General features: G+C 37.2%; 1 protein-coding gene across 1 annotated transcript in view; it reads right to left on the bottom strand.

The window, feature by feature from the left end:
* Positions 1-147: 147 nt before the first annotated feature.
* Positions 148-12,010, bottom strand: part of LOC144451991 (nuclear factor NF-kappa-B p105 subunit-like) — a 29,751-nt gene continuing 17,888 nt past the window's right edge. Inside the window, exons 8-18 of the mRNA XM_078142953.1 lie at positions 11,120-11,308; positions 9,527-10,057; positions 8,855-9,032; positions 7,125-7,239; positions 6,700-6,919; positions 6,503-6,591; positions 5,670-6,005; positions 4,890-5,076; positions 4,064-4,236; positions 3,499-3,622; positions 148-2,988 (exon numbers count right to left, since the gene is read on the bottom strand). Of these exons, the coding sequence (XP_077999079.1) occupies positions 2,807-2,988; positions 3,499-3,622; positions 4,064-4,236; positions 4,890-5,076; positions 5,670-6,005; positions 6,503-6,591; positions 6,700-6,919; positions 7,125-7,239; positions 8,855-9,032; positions 9,527-10,057; positions 11,120-11,308 (2,324 nt within the window). The 3' untranslated portion in view covers positions 148-2,806. The remainder of the gene's footprint in view (positions 2,989-3,498; positions 3,623-4,063; positions 4,237-4,889; positions 5,077-5,669; positions 6,006-6,502; positions 6,592-6,699; positions 6,920-7,124; positions 7,240-8,854; positions 9,033-9,526; positions 10,058-11,119; positions 11,309-12,010) is intronic.

Below are 12,010 nucleotides of genomic sequence, written 5' to 3'. Positions count from 1 at the left end.
TGAATAAAATAGTAAATAACTTTCCCAGATGTTTTGGCTTTTCTTTCATTTTTTACACACACCCTTACTTCAGTTGTTCCAAACACAATCCTTTGATAGCATTGTAATTTTAAATAACATTTTATTGTGAAAGTTTGAAAGTTCTATACTATCATTACACTGCAAGCACTGAATATCACTCAACATCAGAATGGTCATACCACTCTTGAAAATACATCTTGCCGTTCAAATGAAGAAAAAAAAAGTTTAAATTTCAAAATTCAAAACTGGAAAAGAGATCAGATATTAAGTTGAGCATGAGAGCTGATGATAACATTGACACTATATTCTAGGACACTATTAAAGCTCAGCAAAAAGTATGCGCTTATTTTATTAAGGTGAATATGTAATATTGATGAAGAATATTTTCCCAAAATCACAGACTTCTGTATTTTTCAGTACCTTATATATTCAATATTTTAGATGTGAAGTCATTCTCCATCCAGATTTGGTACTTCACAGTGATGTAAACAAAACTTTGGATTTTCAAGTTTTCATCACAAATACACTTGTACATAGCAGCATTTTAAATACTGTCCTTGGGTACATTCAAAATCAACTCGCACTAAATTGTCAAAATTTAGCACTATAAAGAATCAAATTTTTGTGAAATATTACATTTCGCGCTGAGCAACAAATCGTTGTGTGTTAAATACTACAAGTTATGTGCTTAGAAAATATTTGTGAGATATTACTATTACAACTAAAACACCTCTTAATTGCAAGTACATCCCCGTGAAGTGCTATGATTGACGGTTCTCTGCTTTGAAGAAATTTTTCATGTGAAATACAACTCACTAAAAATTATATAGTTAGCAACACATCTATGATACTACAACTGAAAGTTGTGTGCATTTTTATCAAGTGCTAGACCCAACACTTTCGTGCTTAGTAACATATACATGTATTTGGAAAACTACTATGAATGAAAGATTGAGTACATGGCTGGGTATGATACAATAGTTGTAATATGAAGTGGTGATATAATCCTGGTAATTGAGCCGCTGGTTTACTAAGATTGACACAAACAAAAACTATTGTCGCAACAACAGTGATAAGCTATTGAATGGGTGTTGGTTTAATTATAGTCTCAGTAGGGAGGTATCTCTGAAACTACTATATTTAGAGTTCCATGAACTTAAAGTGTTGTTTTGGGACTTCCAATGTTTAAACTATCTTGATCACAGGGTGATTAGAATCGCACAACAGAGGAACTGCTATCACCCACTTGTGTAATCTACCAAACAATAGATTTAGTATGTGCCTATCTTAGTGAACTGAAGGCTGGTAAGATTCGGTCAATGTACTTTACAATAGTATACTACCTACACACCCAACTCAATAGTGAGCAAGTGAAATTTATCACAGTACAATAAATTTACATATCAAAGATAACTTGAAAGAGACATCGCTCATAGATATAACATAACTGATTATAGTCTACATCATCAACGTTTGATTTCTACGTTGAATATCTTGGTTATTAGAAAAATGAAGGAAAAAATACAACACTGATAAAAATAAAAAAATCCTGAAAATGCTCATAACTAAAATCTTAACATCAACTTTTATATATTATGGTGATGAAATTCTGATTCCTATGAATTATGTTACCTGTTTTTGATCTGGGAGACATGTTTCTTTGTCATAATGTCATAATTTTCACTAGTTTGCTGTACTGCCATGCAGCAATGAATTAATCATACATATTATGCAGATGGTGTATTTCCATTTCACAGGAAATTAATACTTATTTACAAACAGATATTATCTTATCGAGATTCTGCATACCAGTCGAGAGACAAAACATTGATTTGATTTTTATCATATATATTTGTGTTTAAAGAGTCTGTAACTAAAGCCTGTCTGTTGACGTCTGTGTACAAATGTTATATGACGTACGTATGAGTGGTTCAAAAACACAATGTGTGACCTAAAGTGCTACTGGCTACAATGAAGCACTGGTCGCAGAATGCCTCTGCTACCAAAAATGTGACTAGTACTTCGATGGTAGAGAGCAATCTAGTCTAGAAAAGCTTCTGCTAGTAGCACTCCAAGTTGCACATACCAAGTACTACTAAGAAGTGCTAGTAGCACTATAGGTCGTAAAAACTGTTTTGAACCAGTTGGTTATTGACGTAAAACATGCATAACTGTTCCTCGGTTGCAAATAGATGTTGATACACGTCTTGAAGGGAATGGGGGAAAAACACTGTAATATACTAAACGCATCGCTCTACTTTTTCTGCATCATCTCATTGTGGCAGCAGCCATATTGTCTACTTACATCGGCTTTCATACCAGTATATAAGAAAGTCTGTATTGTACCAGCATGTCACACAGTCAATCTGGACCAGCTACATTTTTCTAACCAAATCACAATCTTGCTAACTCATTCTGAAATCCATTATCGACACACTAGCTTCCAACTTTGTTCATATTCATATTGTACAAACAGGCTTGTTTAATTTCCTGGTTACCAATAAATTATGTCATTACTCCATGATTTATGCCTAAATGCAAAGTGAAAGTTCTGACGTTGCTGGACATGGCAAATTATGGTTCAATAGGTAGAATAACATAGGTAACCTTCAATTTGAATTAAAACATAACCCCACAAAACCATCCATTTACAGACTTTGCCCCTTTAATACATTTTGTTTTTACACAATATAGTAGAATGTTCCATGGTATACAAAATCTGACATCTCATCATTTAAATATGAACAAATATTAAGACAATAAATCTGACATATGGCATGATTAATTAATGAACATCTGCAGTTTGATTGACACCTGTCTGTCTGTGTGAGTCTGTGTTGCTAGGCAACACTGTCATACCAGCAGCAGTACTTGTTGTTGTGGATGCCATAGAAACCTGTGCCATGGAACCAAGTCCACTTTCAAATGAGTCTGTCACCATTCCCTTTGAGGGAGGCTTTTCTGTGGCTAAAAGTAAAAATGAACAATAAAAAATTGTGTAAGTATTGGGTGTTCACTTTGAAGGAAATAGTATACACTTATTGCCTGGCTATGAGGGCACTAGTAGATGTATATTACCCGAAGGACTGTTATATAGGTAATATTTCCCAAAGCTGAAATAGTTGCTACAGAACAGCCTTTGTGGTAATACGACGTCTACTAGTGCCCAAATAAGGCAAGGCAATAGGACTCCTGTGCTACTGTAATAGTTCCCTAGGAAAAATAGAAAACAAATGTTGCCCTCTGTATTGAAAATGAGGTCACTAGTACATACCATGTGACATGTTCTAAGCCAATCACTGGCAGCCATATGAAAACAATGTGTTGTAATATCAAATATGGTTGACTTAACGTAAGAAACTAAAAATATTGAAAGCATACTGATTTTATTGGCTAGTGGTCTTCCGTAGACCAATCTTTCAAAATCATCTAATGAATCATTTGTTCAAGGATGAGTACTTATGTCTGTTTCCTTACCTGCTTCTTCTAGTATAACTGATGTTTGCAAAGTAAACCCAGCTTCTTCTAATATCTTCAGTGCATCTTCTCTTTTCAGTGTTTTGAGAACTTTCTGAAGTTGTTCAATAGTGCCACCAATAGCCTATCAAGAAAACAACAATACTTTTGCAAAAATGTTTTTTTTTATGATAATAGTAAAAATATGACAATAATAATCATAATAATAATAATATACACTTAATCCAAATTAAATTCAGATATTTAAATACAGTTATCACAATGATTAATCCACCATCTGGTATCACAGGTAATTTACATGTATATCCTCCACCACCTGGTATATCTGGCATCATGCAAAATACCCTTCAGGAACACTTGGCATAATCAGTATTTTGTATTACCCTCCCCATCACCTATCATAACTGGTATCGTATAATATCCCCCTCCCGAAAGCTTGATATAACTGGCGTTGTGTATTATCCCCCTGCCACTTGGTAAAGCTGGTACTTGGGCCATTATCCTCCATACCACCTGATATATTACTAGTATTTGCAAACACTCCCTCTACAACGTGTAAACTTACATCATAGTTGTCCAATACAGTCTTGGTGGGACTGTTTGTCAGTTTGAATACATTAACCATACTACCAAGTCCTAATTTATCAGCCACAGATATCCAGTCTTTATACGCAGACTCTGGATCCAAACATGCTGCAAGTCTCTGATAAACATTGGCACCAAGTTTATTGATGTTGCCTGAAAGATAACAAATTATCAACTTGGTGTTAGATAAATCTGTTCATATTCCTCAAGTCGCCAGAATTTTATTGTATAGTGTAGACAGTAATATCCGAGTGTAAATATGTGAGTACACACACTGGCACCCATGTGGCATGGGGTTCTATTATTCAGGTATATGCAAATACCACTAGTATGTGCATGTCATTACTGGGACAAGCCATTAGCCAAGCAAGTGGACTTGTTATCAAAGAGTACCAATATTTACACATGTGATGATGGGCTCTTACATAACACAAGTAAACAGCTGTAAAACCTCTATTCGGCCGTCTGCATGGTCTGCAATTGAGGCAAACCTTATCTCCGTCTTATATCAGTTGTTATCAATTTATTAGGCTATAATAAGTAACGCTACAAACAGCTTTAGAGATGCAAACAACTTTTATGACACTCGTTTTCGCCAGGCAAGCCCGCGGGTTTGTTGCACTTGGACCGCTAATGGTTTGTGAATGTCATGTAATCTCTAATACATACACAATAATAGTTAACATTTCTTTCTATGGTTTGAGAACATTGGTAACAACAATTTACATGTCATAATTTCTTAAAAGAATCCTGGCAAAATGATCATAGGCTGCAACAAAAACTATAGAGTAGAGTTGATGACCTACCAGACTTGAAGCTGCCATATGATGAAAAACTAGCATCAGATGACTGCAGTACTGAGTGGTAACCAAGGTCACTAGAGAAACGAGAACCAAATTTCTCTTTCCCTGACACTGATACCGGAGAGGCAGGACAGGCAGCATGTGTTTGTAATGAAGGGCAATATGGCTCACCCTTCAATATATTTACCATCTAAAAAAGAAACACAAAATATTGTTTTAAATTTTATAACATAACTTATGACAAGTTGAAGGTATTATGTGTGTGTATCTGTATATGTGACTTGTGTGTCTATGTGTTGTGTATTTGTATGTGTGTCAGTGTGTGTGTGTGTGTGGGGGGGGGTAGCATGTCACTATGTGTAACTTGTGTGTGTATGTGTGTTGTGTATTTGTATGTGTTTGTCAGTCTGTGTGTGTGGGGGGGTAATGTGTCAGACTGTAAGTGACGTGTGTCTGTGTGTTGTGTATTTGTAAGTGTGTCAGTCTGTGTGTGGGGGTAGTATGTCATTTATGTGACCTGTTAGTGTCTATGTGATGTGTGTGTGTGTGTGTCTGTGTCTGTGTGTCTGTGTGTCTGTGTGTCATGTCTGTGTGTGTGTGTATGTATGTGTCAGTCAGTCTATGTCTATTCGTCCATGGTCTGATGTCGGCAGTTGTAATTCTATCATTATGCATACATTACTAATTATATCTGTTTCATTTATTCCATTCATTTTCTTCTCCCATTTGGAATTGTTTCTAATGGATAGCAAAGTCTGTCTATTTGTTTTTAGAAACCTTTACCTGATCATCAGTAGCTAGATCTAGTGGTGTCTGTCCTGTCATTACTTCATCTTCTATAACAGTATCCTTGTCTTTCTCATCATATTCATCACCTTCAACATCATCAAACTCATCTTCTACCGGTTCATAGTTTTCAACCATACAGTCAGCGCCAGCTGCTACAAGCAGAGCGGCAACGCTACGTAAACCACGCCCACTGGCAATGTGAAGTGGTGTGTCACCAGCAAAGTTTGGTGCATGTAGATCAGCTTGGGCTTCTAGGATCAAGTAACCAATGATAGCCAAGTTCTCAGTTTCAACAGCATGATGTAAAGCTGTATGACCACTCTTTCCATCCTGTAACACACAATGTCATTGGTCAGAACAACTCCACTGAAACCATCACTAAAATAGCCAAACCTTATAAAATGAAAAAGTTAAAAGAACCAAAATACTAAAAATGGTGCCAATGGCATTGTAGCACAACTGTACAGTTTCTTTCTTTGTTTATCTGGTTGCCCATATCCAGCCCTGTTGTTTCCTTTCTGATTTGCTGGATGATGTTACAGCAAACAACAGATCAACTGCTTGGCTGTGTGGTGTTTCAGCAAACAGCAGATCAATTGATTAGTTGCATGGTGTTTCAGCAGACAACAGACCATTTGATTGGCTGTATGATGTTGCAGCAAACAACAGATCAACTGATTGGCTGTGTGGTGTTTCAGCAGACAACAGATCATTTGATTGGCTGCATGATGTTGCAGCAAACAACAGATCAACTGATTGGCTGTGTGGTGTTTCAGCAGACAACAGATCAATTGATTATATAATTATGACATTAATTTGAACCTTACCTGTTCATTAACATGTCCTCCTACAGCAACCATTGCTCTCAGACAATTTAAACTACCAGTTCTAACTGCCAAATGGACAGGTGTGAAACCTGAAAAGTACAAGAGAAATTATGTCATCTCATAATTTTGTAACAACACAGACACATTGTATTGCAGAAAGTCATTCAAAATAAACTCAGATAAAATAAAATACAAACCTTCATAGTTCATTGTGTCCAGTTCAGGAAATCTCTTTCCATCCTTCAAATGTCTCTGTTGCCGTAGCAACACATTCAAGCATTCCACACTCCCCAAGTTGGCAGCAATATGAGCTGCTGTGTTGCCATGACGATCCAAAAGTTCCACGTCAGCACCACATCGTAGTAACAATTCTACTGCTTGAGGTTGGCCAGTGATGACAGCCAAATGCAAAGGAGTCTGTGTACAGAGAGAGAGAGAGTAATAATAACACTTTTAGATGGCAAATTACTACACATAAGTATAGAATGAGTCTCTGTGTGCGGAGCAATTCATCTGCTGTCCTTGTATTACTATTTGAAGTCTCTGTGTGGGAAGCAGTGTATCTGCTGTCCTTGTAATACTATTTTATGGGTCAGAGGTCAATGATGAGGATGACACTTACTTGTCTGAGATTATTGTATTGGTTGACAATGTTTTGTTCTGGTATACTGATTATCACACTCAGTAAACTGTGAACAACTTGCATTCTGCTGTGTATGATTGCCAAATGTAGAGCACTGAAAAATAACAATTGATACATTAATTTTAAAAGTTCTACTTGGTATTATAGCTAGATATCACGGTATTTTATGTGTACTATGAACAAAATGGTTTCCTAAAAGTATTGCTACTCATAAATTCTAACAATGAATGAATAATGATAGTAAATATTGGTTTAAAAGTACCCATGTCTACCCAGACATTGGTTTAGATTTAATATTCACTTTCCTACCCCTAGCCTGTCTACAGACATTGGCCAAATGTTGGTATTCACTTTCCTACACCTAGCCTGTCTACAAACATTGGTTTAGATTTGGTATTCACCTTCCTACACCTAGCCTATCTACAAACATTGGTTTAGATTTGGTATTCACTTTCCTACACCTAGCCTGTCTACTGACATTGGCTTAGATTTGGTATTCACTTTCCTACACCTAGCCTGTCTACTGACATTGGCTTAGATTTGGTATTCACTTTCCTACACCAAGCCTGTCTACAGATTAGATTTGGTATTCACCTTCCTATACCTAGCCTGTCTACAGACATTGCCTTAGATTTGGTATTCACTTTCCTACACCTAGCCTGTCTACAGACATTGCCTTAGATTTGGTATTCACTTTCCTACACCTAGCCTGTCTACAGACATTGGTTTAGATTTGGTATTCACTTTCCTACACCTAACCTGTCTACAGACATTGGTTTAGATTTGGTATTCACTTTCCTACACCTAACCTATCTACAGACAATGGTTTAGATTTGGTATTCACCTTCCTATACCTAGCCTGTCTACTGACATTGGTTTAGATTTGGTATTCACCTTCCTATACCTAACCTATCTACAGACATTGGTTTAGATTTGGTATTCACCTTCCTACACCTAGCCTGTCTACATACATTGGTTTAGATTTGGTATTCACTTTCCTACACCTAACCTGTCTACTGACATTGGTTTAGATTTGGTATTCACCTTCCTATACCTAGCCTGTCTACAGACATTGGCTTAGATTTGGTATTCACTTTCCTACACCTAGCCTGTCTACAGACATTGGTTTAGATTTAATATTCACCTTCCTACCCCTAGCCTGTCTACAGATTAGATTTGGTATTCACCTTCCTATACCTAGCCTGTCTACAGACATTGGTTTAGATTTGGTATTCACCTTCCTACACCTAGCCTGTCTACAGACATTGGTTTAGATTTGGTATTCACTTTCCTACACCTAGCCTGTCTACAGACATTGGTTTAGATTTGGTATTCACTTTCCTACACCTAGCCTGTCTACAGACATTGGCTTAGATTTGGTATTCACTTTCCTACACCTAGCCTGTCTACAGACATTGGTTTAGATTTGGTATTCACTTTCCTACACCTAGCCTGTCTACAGACATTGGCTTAGATTTGGTATTCACTTTCCTACACCTAGCCTGTCTACAGACATTGGTTTAGTATTCACCTTCCTATACCTAGCCTATCTACAGACATTGGTTTAGATTTGGTATTCACCTCCCACCTACACCAACCTTGTCTATGCTTTGCTAGGACATTTGCTTTGCTTATATATTTTCCCATTGCCCTGTTTGTAATCCTCAATACACAGTATGTATAATACCAACCAATCTAAGAATACTTACGTATCACCATTTTCATCCTGTACAGCTGTTAGATGTCTTTGTACAGCCAGTAAAATCTTAACATCTCCTGTGACTGCAAAGTCTTGTAGTGCTGCAGTTGTCCTTTCAGCTAACTCCATCACTGAGGCATTCAGTTGAGCTGATGGTGATGGCAAGGGATCAGTCTGCACTTGGCAGTCTGGAACAACAAGACAATAACTTACAACCCATAACACCTAAGTAAAGCATTTTCTGTATGTATCACAATCATTTATAGCATCCATATCAAGTACAACCCATAACACCAAAGTAAAGCATTTTCTGTATGTACCATAATCATTTATAGCATCCATATCAAGTACAACCCATAACACCAAAGTAAAGCATTTTCTGTATGTATCACAATCATTTTATAGCATTCATATCAAGTACAACCCTTAACACCAAAGTAAAGCGTTTTCTGTATGTATCACAATCATTTATAGCATCCATATCAAGTACAACCCATAACAACAAAGTAAAGCATTTTCTGTATGTATCACAATCATTTATAGCATCCATATCAAGTACAACCCATAACAACAAACTAAAGCTTTTTCTGTATGTACCACAATCGTTTATGCATTTATATCAACTACAACCCATAACAACAAAGTATCAAACATCAGTCCTACAGTACTAATAACAACTTACCTGTCGTAGACTTTTCAGACTCTGTCAGTGTTGATGTTTTCTCTGGTATAACTTGTTTGAGTTTTGTTTCCGTGTATCTTTCAATCTGTACTGTGCCTGTTTTCTGTGTAGTGACAATATTGTCTGCAAGTTTAGTTCTTGCAAAGCGTTCAACAATAATATCTTCATCAGTGAATGGTGCAGCATCAGTGACAAGGTCATCATCACCAGCATAGTCCATACAAATATCATCAGAGTAGTCCTGTATGCGTTGTTCTCGTTTTACAATCACTGGTTGTCTTGGTAACGTGCGAATCCCACCATGGGCTGACCGTTGTATTAGTGTTCCTGGTGGTGGGTCACGTTGTGGCTGGTAACCACTTTGCCATGTCTGTGCTGGTATTTGACCACCCACCTGTCTACCCATTGGCAGTCCCATTTGACCACCCATTTGACCACCCATCTGACCACCTAGTTGTTTATCTATCTGGCTTCCACTAGGTCCACTCATTGACATACCTATCTGGCCACCCATTCCTCCATGTTGCATGCCTACAGAATGAACAAGAAAGTGATTCAGATGAACAGGGTTCTTCCCAGCTTCAAAGGAGTGCTGGACATCCATTGATATTCATAGGCATTTAATATTCATTTGTCAATTATAGGTCATTATAATTAAAAATAATTTGCATGTCATAGTTAGACTTAACAGAAAGCATATTGTAACAATACATGTTTTGTGTGCTGGTTCATACCACTCATTATTGCATATGTACCAGAGATTAACTGCACTGGTGCGTGCGCATACATGTACTAGTAGTTTTTTCACTACAGTGCAATACCGAAAACATATTACTGCATACCTGCATGCAAATGATATGCAAATGAGGATGCAATCATTCGCTACACACAAAATTGTGTGATTGTGATTTTCATGATCTTTTCATATAAACATGTACTAATAACAGAAACCCATGCCACATGAGTTCCAGTGTGGGTACTCACGGGTGTTTGCTGCTGCACTTTCACTCACTTATATGCTTGTGAAGTACAGGTGCAGAGAACACTGCAAGCATTCATGCAAATACTCTGAGTATGCTACACTTGCACTCGCACACATCATGGAGTTCTGTCATAGTGTTGCTGACAATACAGAAAGTCCTGGTTGTGTTGAGCTGCTAAACACTTGTAATCTAATCTGAAGATATTTGATATTCTGGCAGACTTCACCAGGTTTACACATTATATGTTGGTGTAATTTTTAACAAACATACTAAGCTATAGTGCATCGAAGTGTTAATACTTGGAACAGTCTGTGGTTTCAGCACCAAGTGTATTGTGTTTTTAGTGTCGACTAGATAAACTTTTGGAGGAATTGCCATACAAATTTGACTCTCTACTAACCATTTCAGACACATCAACTTGCATTCAACGCATTATATGGATGACAATGATCTGATTTTAGAGGCTAGAGCCTAGTATTAGAACTTACCTATATACCCATACATACAACATACGAGGAATTTTTAAGATGAAAGCTTTGAAACACAAATCTGGAGATAGTTAACCCTAGCATTTTTCTTATACTTGACTCATTTCCATATTTGATCCTACCTTGAGAGCCTCCTCCAAATCCAGGAAATCCACTGCTACTGAACTGGTAATTTCCAGGGCCTCCACCACTTGAACCACCAAATCCAGAGTATCCACCAGCCCCTCCAAATCCAGATCCACCTCCCCCACCAAGATGGTCTCCAAAGAATGGTACAGTCTTCTTTCTCTTCCTCCCAACTTCTTCTTTATCTGCATATTTGATAAATAAACACAACGTGACTACTGATGTGATATGTTGATATACCTGGTAGTCACACTGTAATCAAGACAAGTGTAAACACTGGAAGTCTACACAAATAAATGATGTGCAATATATGTCCCCTATAGTGTTTGACATTTGTGCCAAGTTTGGTTGAAATGGAGTCATGGGTATCAGGGACGACATCGAAATCAAAAGCATCGTAATTACGCGTCGCTACGAGTAAAGACTAGTAACTACTAGTAGTTACGATGTACTACGGTGAATATTCATAAGTCTCAACGCATATTCATGTACTTTAGGTTGTAGACAATAAAAAGTAAACACCTATTGTCCGTTATTCATGAGCCCAAACTACGACCATTTACGCGTAGTCTTCATCGTGAAAAAAATAACGAAACAAAAAGATTTTCTTTCCTGTGCGCAAATCAGTTTCACGCTTACTTTTTTCAATGTTATTCATTCGATGCCTTCTAAGTTCTATGGCATTCGTACAGTCGGCTAGTAAGTCAACTAAGTGTTTCAGATATATTCAGATGTTTACCTAATATGTCTTGCCTAAAAATACCTTGAAGAAGAATTTTTATTCGAAACGTCGGATTTTACATCTATTTATTCGGACCGCCTCACAAGTTCCTTATGCATTTCTCGGCCGGTCAACAAACATGTCGACCATTTTCGTCTGGCTGCTG

Source organism: Glandiceps talaboti, chromosome 22 (assembly GCF_964340395.1).
Source record: "Glandiceps talaboti chromosome 22, keGlaTala1.1, whole genome shotgun sequence".
NCBI classification, from domain to species: Eukaryota; Metazoa; Hemichordata; class Enteropneusta; family Spengelidae; genus Glandiceps; species Glandiceps talaboti.
This window is presented reverse-complemented; position numbering and strand designations above follow the sequence as displayed.